Genomic DNA, 23,794 nt, shown 5'->3' with positions numbered 1-23,794 from the left:
TTTCAGGCTGATGGTAGGGTTTGAGTGTAGTGCAGACCCCATGAAGCCACTGACCTCAGTTGTCAACCATGGCACTGTCTGCCCACTGGTGGTGGTTCCATACTGGTGTGGGGTGTTTTCTGATGGCATGGGTTGGGTGCTCTGGTCCACCTGAACACGTCATTCACCGGTGCCCGCTACGTTTTACTGCTTGTTGACCATTTGCAGCCCTTCATGTACCCCCCAGTGATTGGATATTCCAATATCTAGAGAGTTCAGACGAATGGTGTGTCCTGCACGTTCACCCGATATGAGCCCAGTCAAGCATTTTTAGGAAGTGCTGGAGAAGTCCGTTCACACCTGAGATCCTGCACCTACAAGTACTACGGAGCAGTGGGTGGCCATCCAGGTAGCATGGCTCTCAACATCCCTCCAGACGTCTTCCGTCCACTTGTGGATCCAATGCCACATCGAGTTGCTGCACTTTGCAGGGCTAGAGTTCTACACAATACTAGTTTCTGTCCATATATATGTTGTTGTTTATGCATGTTGTTGATGTTTTTCCCTCTAGATGAATGCCGCAAATGCTCTTCTCACTGCCCGTGATGTTGAGACGTCTCTCCAGCTGCAGTTGCCTGGCCTTGTGCAGAATGTGAGTCAGGTTGGCCACAATGGCTGTGCTTCTCTGACATTGGCTGTACATCTCTGCCATTCTCTGTACTTCTCTTCCATAAAACATCTTTAGTTATATACACGCTCACTGCCTTCTGTCCCAGAGGTCTGGGAAAGCGCCTGCTGCACCACCCACTCCGCCTAGAGAATGTGGCCCAAACAGGTGGATGTCGTGCTGATTTCTGCAAAGCTGTTTTGTGACCACAGCACTATAAATAGCACTGTTCCAAACACAGAGTAATTTTAATGCATGTCTGTGGTCCATGGATAGCAGTGGCCAGGAGTGCCATGTGGTGTCTGTCTTAGGCATCTCAGTGCTTGATGGCGAGGGGGGCAGAGCTTGTGCACCAATACTTACACACAGTAAAACATGCGGTGAGTTTGTTTGTTTGTTTCTTTAAGTATTTGTCATGATGTTTTTGAGAAAAAGACGAGATTCTGCAGAGTCTAAGGGAAACCATCACCACAAGGGCCAAAAGCCAGAATCCATTATGGTACCCGATAAACCTTAATTTTGATAATTTTGTTCTTGCACATGAACATGAGCCACAAATCACAATAAACAATAAAAAAGAGAACTTTTTATTGCCAGATAGACGCACATCTGTTGGCATGTGTCTTGACTGAATCTCTATCTGATTGAGCCATGGAGAAACACTCTATCGAAAACCCTTTTAAATGCCTTTTCCTGACCTGCTGTAGCTTAGCAATAGAATCTTACACGTGGTTACATCATAGGTAGAGGTCATAAGTAGGTAACGCATCGCATCCGAGACAAGGCAAGTATTTCCTGGCGCATTTAGGAGCGCCTCCCGTTACCCAAGGTGACTGCTCTAGGTCCCTGAGCTAATAACACGCTCAGCTGCTTTGGCTGTTCAGCTGGGCTCCATCTCGCCATACGGCAGTGTGACTCTGTTCTCCTGATGAACGGAAAGACTCATCTACAAAACCGCTACGGAGAGACCCCAGAAGCATTTAACCCCAGGAGTTTTCAAAGTAAACGACTGGCCTAGAAATGTTCAAATTGATTAGTGTGCTGCTCAGAGGGTCTGACGGTTCACTTTGTGTGTAGTGACCTTCAGTGCTGATTGGCCAAGATGGCACAGAGTGCCTTTGCTCAAGACAGAGAAGCATCTAGAGAAGCAGTGCTGTTTTCTAACTTGGACCAAACACAAGGCCAAATCAAGTAGTTGGACTGTGGTTCTGCAGGCGTACGCTTGTAAGCGGGCCAGTATTGTTCTAAAGGCCATGCTCTGTGATACCAGATACCGGATGAGGTGCTGGAATGCCGCTGGCTGCCCGTCTCCCTGAGCAACATGTACACAGAACAAAGTGAGAAATTATGTCTCTGAAATGGATTGGTTTACTTGATCTCTTGCTAGGAATCTTATTGAAGTCTCTAACTGTGTGTATGTGTGTGTGTGTGTGTGTAGAATGTGTTCTGGCTTTGTCTGGGCTGGTGTTGTGCATTCCTGATTCCTGGTGTTGTCTTCAGCATTCTCGCGGCCAGGCTGTGGCAGCCAAAGAGCCCAGCTGTCAGGTGAGACTACACACCGCAGGTGATCTGCGGTGTCTCAACATCACACTGCTACACACAGGAACACATGATGAATGCAACAATGCCAACAGCTCACCGTGACACTACAGACTGTATTTTGAGTATATTGAAAAGGTATGCATCGGTCTATAGTTTAGTCTTTTGTAAATGCAGCAAGGAGCTGTTTGGAATGCCGGATGACATCATTGATAAAGCCAAATCGAACAGCTACATGAGCAGGGATGATGGTTCAGGCAGAAGGTAAGGTGTTGTCATGTCACACATTATTCATGTCATGGGTGTTATGTAGAATAGGCCCATTGCACATCCTCTACAGTTTCAAACACACAGCTGTGTGAAACGGCTGGAACATGCAACAATGACCATCTGGGTTCCCCCTTTGGACCAGTTTTAACAGCAAAATGAGGACCTCGCATATATGTAAATTCAGCACTGCCATGTGGTCTACAGCGAACGTGCTCATGGACTCAGTACTGCCCCAAGAGCGTCCTTTTAAAACCAAAATCGTTCACTCAGTCCAAAAGCACAAAAATCTTAAATCTTTGACTCTGGACACATTTTAAGCAGAAACGTAGCAGGGCTTAAGTTTGCGCGTAGCTTGAGCATTAGCGCTACATGTATTTTTTTTTGTGCTTGTGATTGACGAGCAGAACGGACACTATGAAGATTAATGCCAACATGTACATAACCCTGGATGAAGTGACCAGCAGTAACGAAGACAAAGAATGGAAAAAAGAGAAACGAAAGTGGGAAGCAGCACGTGAAGGGAGAGTCACCCGCCCCCATGCAACACGCTGACATGTAAAGACCCTGGAGGACAGGGGCATTGCTTACAAAAGATCACCGTCCCCTGCCCTGCGGGAGGCTTTAATGGATAGGTATTTTTTTCTTTATTTTTTACATCTTATCCAGTGTACAATTACTATGGGCCTGTTAATGTGTGGTTTCTCTCTATTTCCAGTCAGAGTTGAAAGTATATGCTTTCAGGCTCAATCTCCGCTTACCGAGATTTATGTTTTAACGGTACTAACGCTATAAAAAAAATAAAATACACACACACACAGACACACAAAAGTGAGGCTGTAGTATATGCGTGAATCTCTAGGTGGCAGCAGCGATCCAGTTTCGGTTTGGCCTGTCTTATTATTTTGCTGTAGTGCAGGGACAGGCGGTCTCAATCGCTTAGCGGTTCTCTTGCCGTCACGCCCCTAATTATCCGAAACCCTGGCAGCGGGTAATGGGGGAAGAACACACGGAGCTGTGCAGGACTCCGGTCCCGTACAGGGCTGGTGAACTTGTCCAGCTGGTGAACAGCCATGTTTGTGTGCAGAAAGAGCAGGTGTCAAGAGCGTGTGTTAGACTGCACTCTGAGTGCCTTATTGGTGAGTCCCATAAAGACAATGGAGGGGGGAAAAAAACAAACCGTATCCTTTAGCTTTTTCAGCGGACATCAAAACGTCACTGCTACACACACAAAAAATGCGGCTGATCTATTCCAAGCTGTGCTATTATATGTAGGCTGAAAGAGACTTTTCAAAAGAAGGGGAGACGGGGGACGGAGGGAGAGAGAGAGAGACAGATCCAGCTCTGCTATGACGAGTTCCCTGCGTGACTTTCGGCGGGTCAGACCGGCCGCACACGAACAGGCGCGGACGTTCATTGGTGGCCAACATCACTGTACCCAGGAGGTGCCGTGTTGCACTGCTAAACACAGCCAACCGATACGCGTTGTTAAAGAGTCTACCCAACGATTTCTATAACAAAACTTTTACAATCATTTCATAATCGATACAAACATATTTTCTTAGCTAATAAATGAAGTTGGCAATGGAATGAAAACAGGACACAGCAACTCTCTGCAAACAGTAAAAAATAAATAAATTGATTTGACAAAAACACATTAACTAGAAAGTGTTCCCATTCCAAACTGACGAGGAAAACAAAACCCCCAAAGTTTAATGCAGATTCCTTACACCAATGGCTGTTCCCAGAGTTAATTAACTAGAACGAAAGTTCAGTGGTGACGAATCTCCAGAACAGCGTTATTCCTGAGTTTATGCTACACTACGTGCGCTGAACCGTGATGCTGCAATTTCCTATTAAAAGTCCTCTTGCGCTATATATCACTAAAGGAACAAACAGCTAATAATGCTTAATGCTTTGTTTGCAATAGCACATTAACCATTTATTTTGTTCACGATAGAAGAAAAAAAAGCAACTTTGTTTCTTTGGCATATAAAAGTATTCTACGCTACAGGACTCATAGCGCGTTTGAAAAATAAAGGCTTCGATATTGTCATTTTCAAATTTGTGTTATGGACGAACACATTCAGTGCACCATAAATAACACATCGCAAACATCGATTTAGCCCTCAGGATCACATGAGCCGTATCCATTTCCCACTGAAATGAAACCAGGGAACTTGCTCAGAGATGAAACATTGTTGTGGCTAGCAGTGTTGCACAGCTTGAGCGAGCAGGGACGGGAGCGCGTCTATAAAGGCCCAGCGCCTGTGGCCCCGCCCCCTTCGCCCGCTGTCCCGCCCCTCAGTACTGCAGTTGGAAGTCGAAGGACGTGGTGCTCCACTGTGTGACGTCGCAGTTCAGCATGTTGCGCTCCGTGAAGCTCACGTTGTCATCTCTGTCAATCAGGATAACCGTGTTGGTCCTGCAAGACAATGCCGAGGTGAGTGCATCAGGAAGGGGGCGTGTCTATTGATGTGAGGGGCGTGGCCAAGTCAAGAGCATGGATATTTCCTAGATAAAACCGTTTTTTTGTTTTTAAATTTTCTGAAGAGATGAATCAGAATTAAGACTAATACACTCTCCTATCTAATGTGCAGAGCTGTTTTCCTAATATTCAATTCAAAGGAAACCCACTAAATTGGCCTGAATATCCATGGAAAGAAAACACTGGGCCTACCTTAAGTAAAGTCTATAGAATGACCTCTAAAAAATATAAACCTGGTGTGTGTGTGTGTGTGTGTGTAAATATGTGTATGATTAGTATGACGGTGGAGCTGACCTGGTGCCATACCCCGGTGAGCGCACACACAAGGCCGACAGGGCTTGGAGCATGTCCTTACTGTAGCCCACACCCTGACTCTCCTGCATGGGGTCTGGAGTGTGTCTGGAGGAGAGAGAGAGAGAGAGAGAGAGAGAGAGAGAGAGAGAGACACACACACACACACACACACACACACACACACACACACACACACACACACAGATAGAAATGGTGATTGCAACTACAGCGACATAACCAAGCACTACTATAGAGCCTGTATTGGTTAAAACACACCAGGTCCCTGCGCTTGTGACCTCTCAAATTCTCCCTCAAGTGTCAAGAAGCAACAAACCATCATGAATGTGGTTCAAGACCGAATTTCAGATGGAAACCACATTTGCCCTGTTGGAATGGTCCAGGGCAAGGCTGCAGGACAGAAGCCAATCCGGACTCTCCCCCCGGAGCGGTGTACTCTAAACAGCCCTGGCTGAGACATGTCTTCCCTTCCAGTTAGCAGGTACTCATGCTTCCAGTCGCACTCCGCATGCTCTGATACAGGAGTCAGGCCCTCTTCAATGTGCCTTGTTATTTGTCCGTTTATTGTCGCTACGTCTGTTTACTCGACTGTATACTGGGACGCCACTTTTCTGTTTGTTTGCAGGCATATTTTAATAGGCTTTTGGCTTCTTTTTATTTTTTTTAATGGATGTTTTTTTCTGTGGCTAACATTCCCGCCCTGTCAAGAGAGCGTGAAGCGTAGTGTGAAACAAAGGCAGGCAAACCTGAAGTGGGTCGCGCCGCTGCCGCCAGCGATGTGACTGAGAGTGTGTGTGTGTGTGTGTGTGTGTGTGTGTGTGTGTGTGCGCGCGTGCACGTGTGGGGAAGAGGCCGTGGCAGGAGCAAGATGCGTCCTGCAGGCGCGGGGCTCTGATAAAGGCCGACGGGGCTCCCATGTGCCCACTGGCTCTTTGGCTCTCCTTCGAAGATAATGAGCAGAAATTCAGCGTCCTGCTCTCCTCTCCAGGCTTAAGCGCACGATTTAAAATGCCCTGACATGACATTTAAATAATGGGGAAAAAAAAAAAATCTAACCAGCTTCAAAAAGATAAAAGGAAAACGGCTAAAAGCTTTGCTAATAGAGAGTTGAAGTATGCCACGGTGTTTCTGGCCTTAGTTTAGCGGCCATTATCAAGGATTATATAATAACAGGTCATTTCAGCGGAATTTAATAATGACAGTTTTTCCGAACAGGTTCAAAAGCTCTCCTGCTGCTTAGGCACTTGCATAGCAGCAAAAACAACAACAAGAACAAGAAAGCTCTTCCGGGCTGAGCAGCTGCTTGCACATGTCAGCTCTTTATAAGTTAGAGTGAAGAAAAGACACAGGCAGACAGAGAAAGAAAGAGGAAAAGATGTAAAGGAATGAAGGGAACAGGAAAGAAAATTTGAGTGTTGCTGTGTATGCACGCATCAGCGAGAGCATGAGTGCGAGAGTAGGTTTGGGTACCGAAATCCAGTATCTACCGGACTGAATCGCAGTGCAGGTTTTGGTGCAACTTAAAGGGATAGTTCTGTGAAACATACTGTTACTTTTCCACATACCCCAGACACAGCCAATCGAGATGTTTGGGGTCCAAATTTTGCTTCTTTTGTTTCAAACAGAAGCTGCTAACTTCACTAACAAAAACTGGAAGGCAACAGCAATAATATTGACCTTTGTAAATACGTTACATGTCCACGATCTTCTCAACCTGTTCACAATACATCCAGATTGCTGCCCGTAGCAGTGACATTTTTATCCACATGTTTCTTCTCAAAGATTCACAATGTCTCATAAAACACATCAACTAGTCTGCGAGACCTTAATTAAGGCCTGGATGTAGTGCTAGAGACGTTTAGGCACGGATTTATGCAAGCGCTGACTTCCGACGTTTGTTAGTAACATTAGCAGGTTTTGTTTCAAACCAAAGAAGCAAAATTGGGACTCTAAGCATATCTTGGTCGATCAGGTTAAGTTTAAACTCGATAGATTTTCACCAAAGTACTCCTTTAGGTAGCCTGTGCTGCCGATTGAAATATTTGCTCACAGGTCCTCTTAAACAGACGGTACAGGCAACGGAAGCATTACTGCATATAGTGTTGCTCTGATGGCAGTAGGATCCTAGTGTTAACTAGTAGCTAGTAACTTAAACAACACAGTTAAAAAGGGCTTAAAGAGTCATTGTATTCCAACTCCAGAATGTGAAAAAGAAAGTTGAAAAATGACTTTTTGCTCCTTTAATCACCAAAAAGTAGCCAACAATATTGATGAAAGTGATCTTTAAAAAAAAAAAAAAAAATTCTATAAAGTGCAGCTCATATGAGATTAATCAAACTGCTTTGTAATCCTCAAATGTGTCAGCTCATGCTCCATAGAGTGGGTCCCCACATGGAGGCAGCCATGTTTAAAATACATACAGAATCTCTGAAACATCCAGGCCATTATGCATAATGGTCATAACAATGTCAATAAGATTCAGAGGAAAAACTATATTGCTCCTTTAAAAAACATTGCGTGTAAAGGGGGAACATGTCAAATTTACATGGGACATACTTAAAAGCAGAGGGGTACTCGGTATTAGGCAGCTTGTGTAACCCCATGCCAAGCACATCAGGCAGCGTGGGCTTCCCAGACCCGGGCAACGAGGAGACATTTGTGTATATATAGTTCAGGGGCACCATCTTAGCACTGCTGCTTGAAAAAAACCCAAATGATGCCCAACCCTCAGTGAGTGTGTGAGGGAGAGCGTGAGAACGAGAGTATGAGGGTGAAAAGACGGACGTCCAGTAAAATGTGGACTTTTTTGATGCTCAAAAAGCTTCAAAGATTTTCCAGATGCAAGCAGTGTTTTTATTCCTCCCTCAATGTGAGGAAATTCATTAACATTATCCTCAGATATCATGTTTATTTTATAAACCCCAAAAAATCTGAAAAATTCTTTTAAAACTGTGCTCCCACAAATATCTTTTGAAATAAGGTTTGAATAACCTCTCCTGCTTTCGGCTGCCTAGTGACCCTACAAACACAGTCCTGATTTCATTCGGAGGATAAATGGGCAAGTGAAGGATGGGGCCGAGAGTGAGAGAGAGAGAGAGAGAGAGAGAGAGAGAGAGAGAGAGAGAGAGAGAGAGAGAGAGAGAGAGAGAGAGAGAGAGAGAGAGAGTGAGTGACTGAGTGAGTGAGTGAGTGAGTGAGTGAGTGAGAGAGAGAGAGAGAGAGAGAGAGAGAGAGAGAGAGAGAGAGAGAGAGAGAGTGAGTGAGTGACTGAGTGAGTGAGTGAGTGAGTGAGTGAGAGAGAGAGAGAGAGAGAGAGAGAGACGCAGGCAGTGAGAAAGGGACTGAGGAAGAGTAGGGTATAGGCATTGGATCTAGAAAGACTGGATATCTGGGGGGGTTTTCCCCTGAAGCTTGACTGTGTGTGCGCACGACTTAACCCAGTAATACAGAGAAAAAGAACATGGTATGAGTGATGGAGGAGGAAGTGAGTGTGTGATTGAGAGAGAAAGAAAAAAAAAAAACAACAACTCACAGCTCCTCATTGTTCAAGATGTGTAGCAATTCCTGCACCAGACCTTCAGGCGGCAGTGTTTTGTTCACCACACTGGTGAAAAGACGCTTGCCATGTTGCAGTTTCCGCCATGGAGTCTCCAGCAAAGAGTTACTCAACGCATAGATTCCTGCTAAAACACACACACACTTAATGACTTTGTTCATGCTACATGTGCATTTCTGTCATGGCAGGTCATTAAATACCAAACATGCACAAACTAAAAATAAAAGCCTATATGTGTGTATGCATTAGATCCACAGAAATAACACTCGTGTTCACTTTTGCATGAAGACACACGCACATTAAAGTAGGCTTTCATTTAAGGTGTGTGTGTGTGTGTGTGAGAAGAGAGCTAAGGTCGACTGAACAGACCCGCTTTCAGGCGAATGGGCTCCGGAGCTCCCTTGTTTCCATAGTAACACACCGTGTCTTCATCGGCTCTGGATTGAACGACACGGAGAGCAGAAGCGCAGTTAGCTGGCACTCTTACTCTAAACAATTAAACATGAATTAGCAACATTGCAATGTGCGGAGCTCTGGAAGAAGTTATTTACAGCGGCAGTGAGTTATGAGCTTCAACAACAAACATTGGGCCCAATATAGCGAACATTGCGAACAATCAGGGACGCCTTTTAGCTACAAATAGACGGAAAACACAATATTGTTATACATGTTTAAAAAGTAGCTCGGTTCTAACTTAGTAGGAATAATTATGTTTGCGTTTGAGTTACAACGCATAAGCTGAGGTAACGCTAAGGTTACACGAAGTTAAATTAGCTAGCCAAGCTACGTTAACGTAAAGAAGACGACGGACTAAACAACGATCTGCGCTGGGTCTTGACGGTTTATTTGTAGCTAATATGGTAGTGTTTTTAAATATAATTAGCCACATAACCATAACCACTGTGTGAAAGGTTTATCACTGTGGGTTCAAGGGCGAACGTCTTGATCCTGTGTGAACTGTGGGTCTGTGTACGTCGGTATAATGAGCCAGAGAGTGTGAACGACCGTATGAAAGGTCAGGCAAACGTCTGGATGGGAAAACTTGAGTAGGTCTAAAAGCTGCGATATTGCGGCAGCCGTTTCGAAAATTCACTGTTGACGCGAGGTACGCGGATAAATCAATCGCCTTCTCTTTGAGGCGGCACCATTAGCGAGCCGACCGCCATTAGCAGGGAGAACGGCTCTTTGCCCGGTAACCGCGAGCGCGCTCACGCAGGCTCGGGCTGATTAGGTGCGTTTCTCTCATCTCGTACAGGTCTGGTGAGAGGGCACACACACACACACACACACACACACACACACACACACACACACACACACAAACAAGCCGCCTGCACTTTTTTGGAGCACTTTTTTCGCGCGACGCTGTTGAACTACAGAGTTTTATCTGAACACATACAGGCAAAAGCAGGAAACACATGAAACGACTGTTGTCTCCTTCATTAGTTCGGCCAGAGAAACAGGTGGATGAATGGAAAATGAATGTTGCCAGTGAGAGAGAAAGTTTTAAAAGTACTGGGAATAATCATGGTTCACAGTTCTTGAGGAGCACAAAGTCTCCTTCATGAACAGTGTAAGTGAAATGTTTATGAAACTGGGGGTGCACGTGTATACCTTCCCACTTACACGACACTACAAACCCATATAGGTCCATTTTTGCCACTGGTCAGCATCTGACCCCACAACCACTGCTGTGGTTGTTATTTGGGTGGCATAACGTTCCCAATACACCAATGCGTGGCATGGGAGTGGGTGTTAAACCGGAAACAGCTCAGCTGACCCTGCAGGGTCACGGATCTTTAACCTGGGATGAGAGTCATGTCCACCACCCAAATACATCCATCCAAGATACTAATAGTAAAATCAATACTAGAGTAATACTAGAGCCAGAAAATGCTCACTGAATAGTGGGATGGAGGACAAAGAACCGAAGATGAAATACAGAAGTTAAATACACACACACACACACACACACACACGTATGTGTATATATATATATATATATATATATATATATATATATATGTGTGTGTGTGTGTGTGTGTGTGTGTGTGCGTGCGTGCATATGTTTGTGTCTACAGAGAGAGAGATCTGAGACCAAATTTCGGGTGCAATGCCCTTCAATAGCTGTATAAGCCAAGTGCACCAACAAAGCTGGCATCTCTAATAGCTTGTGAGTACAAAAATACATTTACACAAAATACATTTCAAAAGTGACGGGGAGTCATGGGAAACTGGGAGAGAACTCCTCCCCTCAGCTCATCCTCAGAGAAACAATCAGTATGCAGAGGAGAGGAGGCTCATTTCTAGGGAGCCCACGTCCTTCTCTCTGTCTGTAAGCCGGCATCTGTTTGCTCCTTTTCCTCCCGCTGAGCTGAGCTGTGTGGTGCAGGCGTTTGACAGGAATAACAGGAGCTCGAGGCGCCCGGCTACTCGATATGGCTAGTACACGTCTACTTCGTGTCTAGCACGTGTCCACAGTTCACCTCTGATTAGCCTGTGATCAAAGCAGATATGGGTTAGGCCTGCTGAGTGTGATTTGAAATTTCGCTTTGCTGTTTCGGTCTGCCCCAGCGAAGGGCACAGACACACTAGCTTACGTTTGCAGCTCTGCCTGAAGTTGTCGCAGGACTTGTGACATCGTAAGGATGTCTGTAACTTGTCACCGTGACGCTCTGACTGCTGGGGCGAGGAAAGTTCTCCTTTGCTGTTTTCAGACTGTAATCTTCCGTCATTTTTTATCACGGCAGAACACGTGAAGCACTTACGATTCATCCACTTTCCTTTTTCATCTGATAGGTAATCCCACCTCAGGGCATGTGTAGGAACTTTTAAACGTAACCCGCAACTACCTTCGCGTCGGAAGTACCATCGTTACCATTGTCACCTTGGCATCCAGCAGTAACATGCAAGAAGCATGTCACAGAACTCAAGGTTCTGTGGCCCTCCACCCTGGAAACGTCCTGCTTCCACACAAGCCCAGGCTTAAGAGACCACCGAGTCTGTGCCTGTCGGTTTTGCTCGTCTTGAGCACCGATATGTGAAATGCGTTCTAATAAGGATGTGACTTAAGGGAGAAGCAGGAGAGCGCTGCCGTTATTTTGCGCTGTTTGGATGCAGAGTGCTCGGTGCCGGGAGAGCAGTGCCTCTGCCCCGCGGGACGCCGAGACGTGCAAGCCGCAAGCCGTTTCTGGATGGGAGGCTCTGAACAAACATGACTAACACACAAAAAGGATTATCTCCAGCAGAGAAAGGCACCCCAGTGAAAAGAGATCCCTCCATGAAAATAAGAAACTGGGAGGCTTGTATTTATTTTGAAACCTGAGTGTAGTCATATATATATTTTTTAATATATGTAGGAGGTATTGGAGACCTAAATATGCAGGGTATAGCCTAATGATGACTTTTAATATATAAGATTGAACTGAGTAGTGGTGAAAAGTCCACTTAATGCAAGAATGTCCAGATACGATCTACCACACTGTTGTTTCTGCTCATAGGAAATGGAGAGCTATCCAAAGCCAATACTGTGTTCTAAAACACAGTAGGTTTTATACTACAAACTGGAACTTGGACTGAGAGAGGGCTAGGGCCTCTAGGGCTTTATACAGAGTTATTTTTTTCATAATATATAAAGCTTTGTGCACCTCCATCATTCAAATGGATTCTTGGCTGAAAGCTGAGAAACTACAAGGCAAATTCCAACTATACACAGTCCAAGTAACTAGTTACAGGACACAGGTTTTGGGCAGAAGGACTGGAGCCTTCAATCTCGTCTCAAATGCCTCACTTCTGCACACCATCAATAACACAGACTTTTGAAAAGAGAAGCAAAAATTTGATTTAAAGGTTCTCCCAAAGCCATATCCAAGGACATCTCCTGATATCCGAGGAGGAATTTTACTGCTTCTTTTGGGAGAATTCCAGTTTTCCACAGTGCTGTTTAGTCTGGCGTTTGGTCCTCTGCTTTATCGCATTCTAAAGAGTGATATATAGAAACAGATGATTAAAAACACAAGGAATAGTTATAGCCTGAATATATCAACAACTGCTAAAATCCTCACCAAGACTTGGCAACCCAGCAGGCTGGGGCAGAAGATCTCTGTTATAATGTACACCTCTCCTCCGGCTGCAGGATGTTGCTATTGATTTTGGGGACAAAAGTTTCTGATAAGCTTATTGCCGCATGTATCATCTTCACCTGGGAGGACAGACTAATGGCTTGGTAACGATCCTGTTTATTGAGATGGTAAACAAATAAATAACATCCCAAGATGCTTTCGACATCCATTTTATTACTTCTCATGGGTGTCTGGCATCATTGTGTGTGTCCATATGCTACGCAGCCTCTTAAAACATACTGTCCCTCCTGGCCCCTGAAACAAAGTAACGCAACATCAGACACTGCAGTGAGAGGCATTGGCTCTGCTGCTGTGGGGGTGGGCCTCGTAACGCCTGGCTCTCTCGGCTGGATTGACAGATGCTACGTTAGGGCTGGAAGGAACCACAGAAGCAGGGCCTCTGGAATAGGATCTGCTTCTTCTGTTTTTTTTGGAACAGTCGAACGCTAGGCAGAAAGATATACAGCACTGCTGGACATTTGATCACACTTTAAAAGAGAATGCTAACGGCATGATTCCGTCAGCTCACGGTTGACCCTGGACTGTCAGGGAGATGGCGACTCAGCTATCCATCTCACCCGATGACTGCAGAGCCAACTATGGTTTTGGTGGTCTCCCAGCCATGAGACCAGCATCGCTGAGAATTCAGCCAAGAGAGTACATTGTGTGATGGCTTCACTGCACATCACCACATCACTGTGTTCCATTAAATGTCTGTAATGTAGTTTCATTCCTGCCCTTTGGAGAAACGTGGCAGAGATTTTGCCAACGTTATCTGCATTATTGCCATGTGAGCTGGCAACTCTGGTGCACCTGATGGACCATTAAGCGCAGCACAGTTACATAGCATTGCCTGATAATATTGAGTCCTGTCTAAAATGCTAATATTGGGATTTAATTAATAGTCAGTTGACTCAAGGTCTAATGGATATGCCAGATGATGCTACATAACATGCTGCCCAAAGTCCCCAGAGCTTCAGCCTTCAAAAACCATAATGGCACACCTGTGCCTGCACGAATCATCCCTTAACAAAATTCTCCCTGTAAGGGAAGGACCCCACAAAGCCCTGAAGAAAATAGCTCGGACAAGCAACTGTGGAGCTGAATTCCAAACAGCCTTTTTAAGCTTCATCCATCCCCGGGAACAGGAGACCAGGTGGCCAAGCCGATGCCTGGTTTCCCTCGCAAAGACCCCCGAGATCAGACGATAATCATCCCTGCCTGATCTCCACCCAGTAACACGAAGAATAAGAACAGAGAGAGAGAGAGAAAAAAAAATATTCCAATGTGCAGAGTCGCACAAAGCCCACAGGACCTGGACTCGGGCCACCTGGGAGATCCGTTTGCCTGTAAATGAAACGGAAAGGAATGGCGGCGTGGAGAGGATGAGCCACTATCATCTGATTACGCCGGATGAATTGTAACGAGGTGCCACACGAGTCCCTCATAACCGTAAAGGCACATTTCAGCTAACAGAAGGCTGCGGTGGGAAATGAACGCTAGCAGGGGAGCGGCTGGTGCGAGGATTAATATCAGCCAGTGCTATCCGCTTCACAGTGGCCATCAGTCAATGTTAGCAAGGTTAGGATCATTGGATTAAAGATTCCTTTTAAATTCATATCTTATCCTGCAGGGATGACTGAGGACAGCAATTACTGCGATGTACATGTTTACACACGGTACATCACATCACTGGACGCGCACGTACTCAGACACTCATGAGCACAAACCCGAGGCCTTGAATCATGTCTCTTAGCTGTCGCGTTCGCGTTATTGATGTAAGAGGGTTGATGTCAGGAAAGGGTTACAGTCCGATTTCTCTGTAAAACCAAAAGCGAATCGGACCCAGGAACCTTGGTCTTATTCAGGAATCTCTGATTACACATCTTTATCGTTCAGTCTATGCTCCAGGCCAGCCAATATGCATCAGACCACTCACTCACAGTATGACCTCTGATCTCGGATCAGGTTTTTCTTTCCATAACTTAATGAAATAATGATCACCCTGACATTTAAAATTCTGCATAAGCACAATCCTAGTGCAGGGGTAACGGGTTGACCGATAAAGTGGGATTTGCGCAAGCGTCGGACATGTAATGGATGCAAATCGCATGGGTCTTCGGTACGAGTGTTGACACGGGCGTTTCTGCAAGCGTCCATGGGCTGACGAGGCATTATAAATCACTATTCCAGTCACCTGAAACACCCCGGCCCACGGGCCAGTCTCATCTGAGCGCCCGCGGGATATCCGACTGTAAACGGGTACCTGAAGTCGGCCGTGAGGAGGTTGAAGCCGTTGTACAGGTGGCCCTCGGATGCCACCTTGCGCAGGTACGAGAAGCTGTCCAGGCTGTCCGTCAGGTAGTTTGACACCAGAAATCCTGGGGAGAAAGGAAAAGCGCTCGAGTAGCTCGAAGGATTTCGGATGCTTTTCCAGACCCAGATTATCTCTTGTATTTCATTTATCTTTTCATGTAGACTCGCAACAGAGGCATCTTTTAAAAAGATGAGCTTTAACCTTTAAAAAAATTAAAAATCTAAAAGAATAGCTGATCTTTAGCTTTCATTAAACAACAACAAAGCACTGCAGCTACACACGTTACTTCTGCTTTTCCCCAATGAGACTGATCAGCGTCACAAGAATGGGACGTGCACGTCTGCCATATCATTTTGCCGTCCTGATCCCACTTACGGAAAGGTCAGTGTATAATAAAAGCCAATAACACCGTGCCAATAATAAAGGTGAACACTGCTCACTTGGGAAAACTGCTAAATCAATACCATTTGATAAGCAGTTTTATTAAAGCAAGCTAAAGCTTTCAATAACAATCATTACCCGGACGCATGCAACAAGTGTAATCATTTCTCAAAAGAATCTGGAGTTGACTAACAAAATAATTTTTCCGATGATTATCCAGTTTGGCGCCAGGCAACGCTGCCACTCGTCACCTGCAGATGAAGAGCATTCAGTTGTGAAGAAAACGTGCCCGGATCGCCTACCTCTCCCATGGGCGTCCGGGTTGGTCCTCCACTCCATGTAATTGGTCAGCGCCGCCAGCTTTCCCCGCTTGGTGACCCCGAGCCAGGAGCCGCCCTCCTTCCCCTCCTCCAGATCCAGACCTGAGGAGGCACGGTGGCGGAGGACAGGTGTGAAGGACCCGGACGGCCCGGCTACAGCGGACGGGCATACCACGTGCCGACGCCCAGCTCGAGTCTGAGTGTGTTCCGCCGGTCTTATTCGACAACTGGCTTAGTACAAAAAACGAGCGTGTTCCATATTTATAAAGCTATTCTCAACAGATTAATTAGCTTAATTACCACTCTGCAAACAAGATTATTCAAATTATGTCTGTTTTTTTTTTGTTCTTTGTTCTTTAAAAAAAAAAAAAAAAAAAAACTTTTCAGTAGCTCATTAAGTAAAATGTTTCTTGCTGACAGCTTAAGGGAGACTGCTGTGGCATTTCAAGTGAGTATTTTAGGAGAATTTAAGACATCACGGACCTGTACTGTATGTGTTAAATACTCACAATAAGAGTGCTCGCTAAAAGAGTCCAGAGAATACTGAAAATCATTTTCGGATCCAAAAACAGCGATGAAAACACATCGGTATTTTTTTTGCCAAAAGGTGACGTAATGCTGTTTCAGGATCTTCCTTAGTACGCCATGGCCCTGATGCTACCCAGGGGGCCGCAGATCACGTCTCTCGGGCTGCGTTCAGCCCCCATCCCCGGACAGATAAAGACACCCCCCCGCCCAGCGCTACGCTTCATAAAGCTTCCATAAAGCCGGCCATTAATAACGGACCCCCTCACCTTCCGCCCCGTCACCCGCTTGACCCTAAATTACAGGCGCGAGTGGAGGCCGACAAACTACAAGTCGGCCTGACCTCTCTCCAACAGCAAGGGGCCATGGCGTATTCCTGCAAACTGCCTCGTGTATCAAACAAGAGGTCATCGATCAGTTACTAAGGTCTAACTGCCAGGACTGGGTGAGCGCAAACTGTGCTTTTTTTTGGTCTGTTTGTTGTTTGCTGTAAGCATCACATTTTCCCTAGTTTCGCACCGGAGACTGCAAAATAGTGCATGCAGTCGAAGGAGGGCCAGGTTTATTTGCCCAGAACAGATTACGGAGCCATCATCACTCGTTCAGTTTTTTTAATGGTTTCTGTCACGATAAGACTGGTCGCTCTGCATCATTTAGCTAGTCAGTACAAAGTCAACCTTATTTTTTCATTTTGTAAATGAGGCAATAGAAGATGATTTTTCAGTGCTGTGTTCCACGGGTGCTAATGCTGGCTCTAGCAGGGATGCGTGACAACACAATAGTTTTCGGTTAGAAATTCAAATTAACCTAATAAATACATTCTACATTACTCCAATTAATAAACGCTGAGCGGTACCCCAATTAATAAACACAGATGTGGTGGTTGTAACACGGCAAGGGTTCCACCTCTGGTTGCGTTTTGCAACAGGGGCATTTGTGGCCGGTCGCGCCAACAAGACCTTCAGAGCTGCCGAGCTGGTTCAGAGACGTTTTGGTGGAAAACAATGCAGAACAAAACAAATGAATCTCATGTGACCTCTTTGTTTTGTACATATAAAAACAGCCAAACCAAAAAAAACAAAACAAAAAAACCTTCAAACAAATCCAAACAGATGTTTGTTACAGACTGAGTGCATGTTTAACCAATCAGAAGACTGAGAAGCCGGACACTCTTACCGCCGAGGATCTCCTTGCCGTTGCCCCAGAAGTCGGCGGCCTTGGACGGCCTGCTGTAGGTCTCGTCTCTGTTGGCGGCCAGAACGAGCCTGCAGGGGGCAACAGAAGGGGAGAGCTGAAGGAACACAGGGCAGGCAAGCGGCACAAACCCGGCACCTGCAACTGGGAAGCTGCTATTCCGGTGGAACATGGGCCCATTGGAATACCTGAAACAATAACCCCAGCTTCATCATACTGGTTTACCTGTTAGCGGGCCAGCGCACCAATCGTGTTCTCTTCGAATCGACATTTTGGACAAGGCTCTGGAGGACGTCCAGCTGACCCCTTCCCATGAACTCCAGTTAACTGAATTTGATCTCTGCAACACGGCGAATCGGTGAATGAGTTAGATTAATCTTGTCTTAAGCTGCAAATCGGATCCAAAGCTTCTGGGAACAAGAGCAGCCAAAAAAAAAAAGGCACCGGTCCAGCGCTGCGGCCCACTCCGTCTGCGAGCCGGACCTCTCCTGTTGATTAGGAACTGATTCTAGCCAAAACGCTAACTGATTGCTGTGAGAGACAACTCGGAAGCACACCCAACCACGCCCAGCAAAAACGCTGAAGTTAATTCGCTGGAGTGCCTGTTGGATGGACCCTGCTGTTCAGAACTGAAAATTGTTTTATAATTTCAACCAAATAGGTCATTGCCTCCTTCATTCAGTAATGACACATTAGTTGTGCTTTGTTTGTGGTTGTTCGCGGGTTTTTTCATTGTGACATCACTCTCTGTGTGTGTGTGTGTGTGTGTGTATGTGTCTCGGACAGTGGCTTGGCTTTGCGGTATCTTTAGACCTAAGCTGCTATGTGCCAGTACTGAGGATTAATGATTTCTGAGCAGACAACAAAGCACTTCTGTAAGTCGCTCTGGATAACGGCATCTGCCAAATGCTGTAGATATAAGTGTGTGTGTGTGTTTCAGCTCAGCACACTGGGAGAGTGATTTTTGCAGCTCCCCAAATCCTCAAAAGCTCCGTCTCTGCTGCAAGCTACACAATGCAGTGTTATTTCTCTCTCGCTCTCTCACACACACACAGACCAAAGCATATGCACACCCATAGGCAGTCATGTGCACACCTACACGCAAGCACGTGCACAGACACACACACACACACACACACACACACACAATTTATAGTCTGATTAACAAATATACCACACACACACACACACACACACACACACACACACCTTTCGCTCTCACTGGCGGCAGGTCCACTCTGTCCCCACTCAGAGCCGCACGCTGACAGCGAACCTGCCCAGCACATGGGCCCTCGGCGCCAACAGAGCCTTCTTTCACATAGACCCGCATTACACAGAGCAGGCTGTTGCTCCGCTCTGTTGACGCTACATCTGTCTGCTGTGTTCTCAAACTGAGGAGAACTCAAATTGAGCTGGTCTTAAAATCAGCTCCTCAATCAGCTGATTGGGGGCGGGGGGCATCAAAAAGAGAATGCAATGAGACAAATTGAGAGATGAAGAGAGGGTTAGAGAAAGAGAAGAAGGGAGGGAGGGAGGGAGAGAGAGAGAAAGCAACAATAATGAGTGCAAAAGGGGGGGGGGGGGGGTAAGTGGAACGAAACCTAAACCCGGGCGGAGACTCGTTAGCGTAATGAATAGGCTAATGCCTTTTGATCGATTATCAATTGCGGAGACGTGCGCCTGCAGTCACTTTATCAATTGCCCCTCTTTCTGCTCGCCTGCTGGCTATTTTCAGCACGTCTAAAGCGAGCAGCTGAGAGTCTTTTAATAAAGCGCCCCCAGCTGAGAGTCAAGGGAGCAGCAGGATAGTATACGGTGTCGGGTGCCGAGACCACCCGATACAGACCAGAATATCATATCGGGACGATACCACGCCCAGTCATATGTTACAACGCGCTAGGTTGTGACATCGTGAAAGACTTGGCTGGCGTTATTGTTTTTAATCAACGTTTACCATCAAAATGTTATCGCTATTTACACGTGTTGGATCACCCGCTTCTCTGCAAGCCTGGGCGGATGTTCTTGCGCCGGATGGAGACGATGCCAACTCTGGACTAGACCTGCTCGTCTGCGACAAAGCATCTGAGGAAACGTCCTGGTCCCTCCAGCTTGGGGGACCGATGCTGCCATCCCAGAATCCCCAGACCGAATGGAGTGACCGAGGCTGCACACCTACACGGAAATAGTGGCTACTTGGACTAAAAATAAAATAATACAGCATAGACTGGTTAGTAGCTGGTCAGCCCAGTGGAGGATGGATTCCCTCTCGAGTCTTGGTCGTCCCGAGGTTTCTTCTTTAAACCCAGCCGCAGAGATCTTCCTCATCAGTCGCCTTCGGCTTGTGCATTAGGGATCTGGGCCAAACTGGGCAGGATACATGATAAAAAGAGGTATTCACTAAAGCACGTCACAGCCTTCTGTGAAATCTGTATTGCAAAGGCCAGTATGATAGCAACTAACAAAGAATGTTCTGCAGTCTTAGCATGTATACCGCACAAATAAGTTCTAGAAGAGATTTTAAAGGTCGTTCAGAGCTTATCGAGCTTACTTCAGCTTCTCTTTAGATAGTTTAGGGTAAGAGTAGCAGTATCTGATCCTGAATCTGTGTCAAGGAGTAAGTTAGTGTTAGGGGTTCCATCCAGGCTTGATGAACTGTTCTGCAGCAATTGAAAATTTTGCTTAATTCAGCATTTACCATGTAGCTCGGCACTGAAACTCGAAGAGGAACGTTTGTAGAACAGAAACGCCGAACAGGATAAACCCACAGCGCGGCTAAAAGAGCCATATGATGGCAAACACTGCTCCACTCTCTGAGACCACTTAAAGACAAAAGGGCTGCACTCAACGCACTCTGACCTGCAGCGCCTCATGACATTAGAGATCAGACGCTTTGACACGTGGAGATCTGATACCTTGACATGTGGAGTACAGCCGGGAACTCCACATCCACCCGAGCTACTGTCCATGAATCACCGCTGCCAGCCTGGTGCATAGACCGGCATGTGCATGCCCACGCACGCACTCCCTATCTGATCTATATTCTGCAGTGCAACAAAAGCGAATGAGAGCGAGTGAAAGACTGACGGAAAAAGTGAGAGAGAAAGAGTGAGAGGGAAAAGAGAGCGCGAGTGAGTGAGTGAATTGGAAATGCCAAGCTAGTGGCAGGCACCCCCACAGACCTATTTCTGCCTGCTCTCTATTTGATAATCAGGTACATCTACTTGGCTTCATGTTTTCCACAGGCTTCTTACCCAAATCCCCCCCCCCCCCAAAAAAATAAAACACACACAATACATCATCACTACACTCACAGGGCCTAAAATTAGCTGAGTTTTTACCCTCCTCTTAGAAGTCGAAGGTTTGGTTCAAATGAATATTGGTCACTGAGGAGGCTGGGTGGGGCTGCTGAGCTGATAGTATGCACCATGTGCGGTATAACATGACTGATCAACATACCTGATCAAATTAGGACCCAAAGGACCACAGTGGTGACTCCTGAGGCCGGTCATGATCCAATTAAGCCTATTACAATTCATCATCGTTAGCATGATTGACTGCTTTTATGTACAGTAGACACACATCTGCAGCAGTGCTGCTGATTTTTGTTGTCAGAGCACAACTCTCCTCTCCTCCGTCACCAGTCACGGCGCTGACCATCTGACGCGGCTCTCGGCTATTTTTAGGTTCTAGCTGGCAGATTTGTCAAGCCCGTCGCACTGACCGGTTAGTCACCCGTACGGTTGGTAGGGGCGACACGGATACGTCACCGCAAATTCCTACAGCTTGCCTGTCCGGCCATGGCCCACAGCCAAGAGTACACTCAAATTTTAATTCCCAGACGGTGAATGTTTTTTTTTCTCCACCAAGTCTGTCGACTCCCCTTCCTGTGACCCAAGCTAAATGATCCTCTTCTACTTTCTGAAAGTATGCAGTAGTTCAAAACTTTATGTACTTATTTATTTTTCCCTTCAGCATGTCAGGGACAACACAGTGGCGGCTAATTTAAAAACGGAAAGTGGCGTTTCCTTTTATGATGTTTACCAATATTCTTCCTGCATATGGGACTCTAGACCTTTCGGCTGGGTTCCGGAACTTGATCTTTACGTGCTGCAAAAGAAAACAAGCCCAGAGAGGTTTTGGATAGCGGCATGCCAAACGTAAGGACGTGCTGGACCTTCCCGCTCCCTGACCAGCCGAACCTCTCCCTCGGGTGAGCAGACGTCGGAATTACATCCAAGGTCAAAGCAGGCCGCGCCATGCTTCACACAGCCGTCAACACCCTCTGCATTACTGGGCGCTTTGCATTATGAGCGTACACACTCATTGCTATTCAGTACATGGCACCCTTTGTTCCTGTGTAATTAGACTCTCCGTAAATTAGATGTCAGCTTAATGAAGTGGCTTGGGCCATACCAGCAAAGCTGGAGCTGTTTTTCCTGTGATTTCGCAACAAAGGCAAAAGTAACCCGAAAGAATGCATGGCGTCAGCAGGTTTTGTTTCTAATGCCGATGTTCCTGCCGTTTCAGGGGCAGGGCCACGAGCGTTTGTCAAATAAACAAGACCAAATCAAACCAAACCAACAGCAGAAACATACCTGTAGGCATTTTTGGACGCAGGCCGCGGGTCAAACTTGAAGAAAATGATACACATGAGGACGTCCCTATCACAAGCAGCAGTTAGGGTCAGGCAAAAGAACACCAAGTGCTAGAAAAGGAATGGAGACAGAAACTTACATTAACCATTAGCAATGATGTCGTTTTTCGTTGGTGTATCTAATCTTTTAACAAACGAGAATGACAGGAATAGAAGCCAGGTCACAGGGATACTGGGCCATGTAAAGTGTGTCTCTGGTTAGCCAAACATTCAAGATTCAACACTACGGTTTCCTGTCAAGAGGAACAGCGAAGGGGTGATGTGGCAATAGTGTCTGTGTGTATGTTGGTTTACAACAGTAACGCTATGAGACGGACAACGCCCTCAAAAGACGTTCTTTACAAGCTTTATAAAAGGCAACAGCAAAAGACAACACAAATCAACCACATGAAGACGCTAGCTAGGTTTCAATACCCAAGTAAAACTTACCCAGACAGCTAGCTAGCTTGCCTTTTTCTGTTTTTGGGGTGCCAACTTAAACAGCATGTTATCTATCTCTCCATCTATCTCTCTGTCTGCCTGTCTGTCTATGCTGGCTGATTAGCTGGTAATAAATCTAACGTTAGCTAGCTAGCCAAGTTAGCTAACTGCTATTCAGTTTTACATCGTATAAGATAGCGGACGTTAGCTAAGCTAACCCAGCTAAGATACAGCAGATCTGTGCTGCTTCAGTGACAGCTAACGCAACGTAGCTCGGTTAGCACATAAGCTATCTTGACGGGCAGCTATAGTCAGCTAGCCGTAACCCTGCTCAGTGTACATTTTGAGTTCGTATACAATCTATGTGACTTATTGATGGCGTTACTCACGGATCCATGGCGAGCGGGCAACGTTCGCAGCGCTGGTTACGTGACAGATGCCTGTAAACGGGGCTGGCATGACGAGGGCGGGGTCAGAACATCCTGCCCTGTGATTGGCCAAACGGCTGAGGTGACGCAGGGAGCCCCGCCCACCACTGAGATCTTGACCCGCCCTCTTCATGTATAATTTGTCTTTATCCTAGTGAGGAATGTGCGTAATTTAGATTACTAAACACATAAAGCACCTCGGCTCGTCGCGTATTGTAGCTTTCACCAAAAAAAAAAAAAAAAAGACAAAGTAAAGAAATCTATGAGTTAGTCGCTGATCACTGTTTATTCCTTACAGAGAAAACTGACAAAGGCGTGTAAAAATAGTGAATGCATCCGATTCCGGAAATTAAAGGACTATTACAAGATAGTACCAGGTCCGAGAAGTACGCGTGCGTGCGTGCGTGCGTGCGTGTGTGTGTGAGCGCGCGCAGTGGGGGGGGGGGTACTATATTGATTGGCACCAATTTAGCCAATGAAGTCTGATTTACGTGCTTTCATCCTGATTAAAATTAGAAATTCTCCAATAGAAGACAGCTGAACTGTTTTCCTAAAATGCATCTGTGCAGGGGCGGGATTTAACAGCATTTACGGTGATGAGATTTTCTCCATGCGTTGTTGTTGTC

The 23,794-nt window shown here is 46.1% G+C and overlaps 1 protein-coding gene and 1 long non-coding RNA gene across 5 annotated transcripts; one reads left to right on the top strand and one right to left on the bottom strand.

Moving 5' to 3' along the window:
• The first annotated feature begins 1,263 nt into the window (after nucleotides 1-1,263).
• LOC118241422 lies at nucleotides 1,264-4,662 on the top strand. Of its 2 annotated transcripts, XR_004776077.1 has the most exons (3): nucleotides 1,264-2,191; nucleotides 2,363-2,449; nucleotides 2,860-4,662. It is a non-coding gene; the product is annotated as an uncharacterized LOC118241422 (long non-coding RNA). The 2 variants fall into 2 exon arrangements; XR_004776076.1 differs by having other exon boundaries at nucleotides 2,363-4,662.
• Nucleotides 4,138-23,212, bottom strand: tango2 (transport and golgi organization 2 homolog (Drosophila)). Of its 3 annotated transcripts, none has more exons than XM_035526367.1 (9): nucleotides 22,750-23,109; nucleotides 22,262-22,371; nucleotides 17,649-17,737; nucleotides 15,930-16,049; nucleotides 15,196-15,310; nucleotides 9,178-9,245; nucleotides 8,785-8,935; nucleotides 5,235-5,339; nucleotides 4,138-4,877 (listed from the first exon to the last, which is right to left on the bottom strand). In XM_035526367.1, exons 2-9 carry the CDS (start codon nucleotides 22,315-22,317, stop codon nucleotides 4,757-4,759), a joined length of 825 nt encoding a protein of 274 aa, XP_035382260.1. In that variant the 5' UTR covers nucleotides 22,318-22,371; nucleotides 22,750-23,109; the 3' UTR covers nucleotides 4,138-4,756. The 3 variants fall into 3 exon arrangements, with proteins under 3 accessions (XP_035382260.1, XP_026875681.2, XP_026875682.2); XM_027019880.2 differs by lacking the exon at nucleotides 22,750-23,109 and adding an exon at nucleotides 23,130-23,212 and having other exon boundaries at nucleotides 4,366-4,877; XM_027019881.2 differs by lacking the exon at nucleotides 22,750-23,109 and adding an exon at nucleotides 23,130-23,212 and having other exon boundaries at nucleotides 4,366-4,877; nucleotides 8,785-8,932.
• Between the last annotated feature and the right edge of the window lie 582 nt (nucleotides 23,213-23,794).

The sequence above is a fragment of the Electrophorus electricus genome, chromosome 5, assembly GCF_013358815.1.
Source record: "Electrophorus electricus isolate fEleEle1 chromosome 5, fEleEle1.pri, whole genome shotgun sequence".
Classification (NCBI taxonomy): Eukaryota; Metazoa; Chordata; class Actinopteri; order Gymnotiformes; family Gymnotidae; genus Electrophorus; species Electrophorus electricus.
The sequence above is the reverse complement of the archived record's forward strand: the minus strand, read 5'-3'. Positions and strand labels throughout refer to the sequence as shown.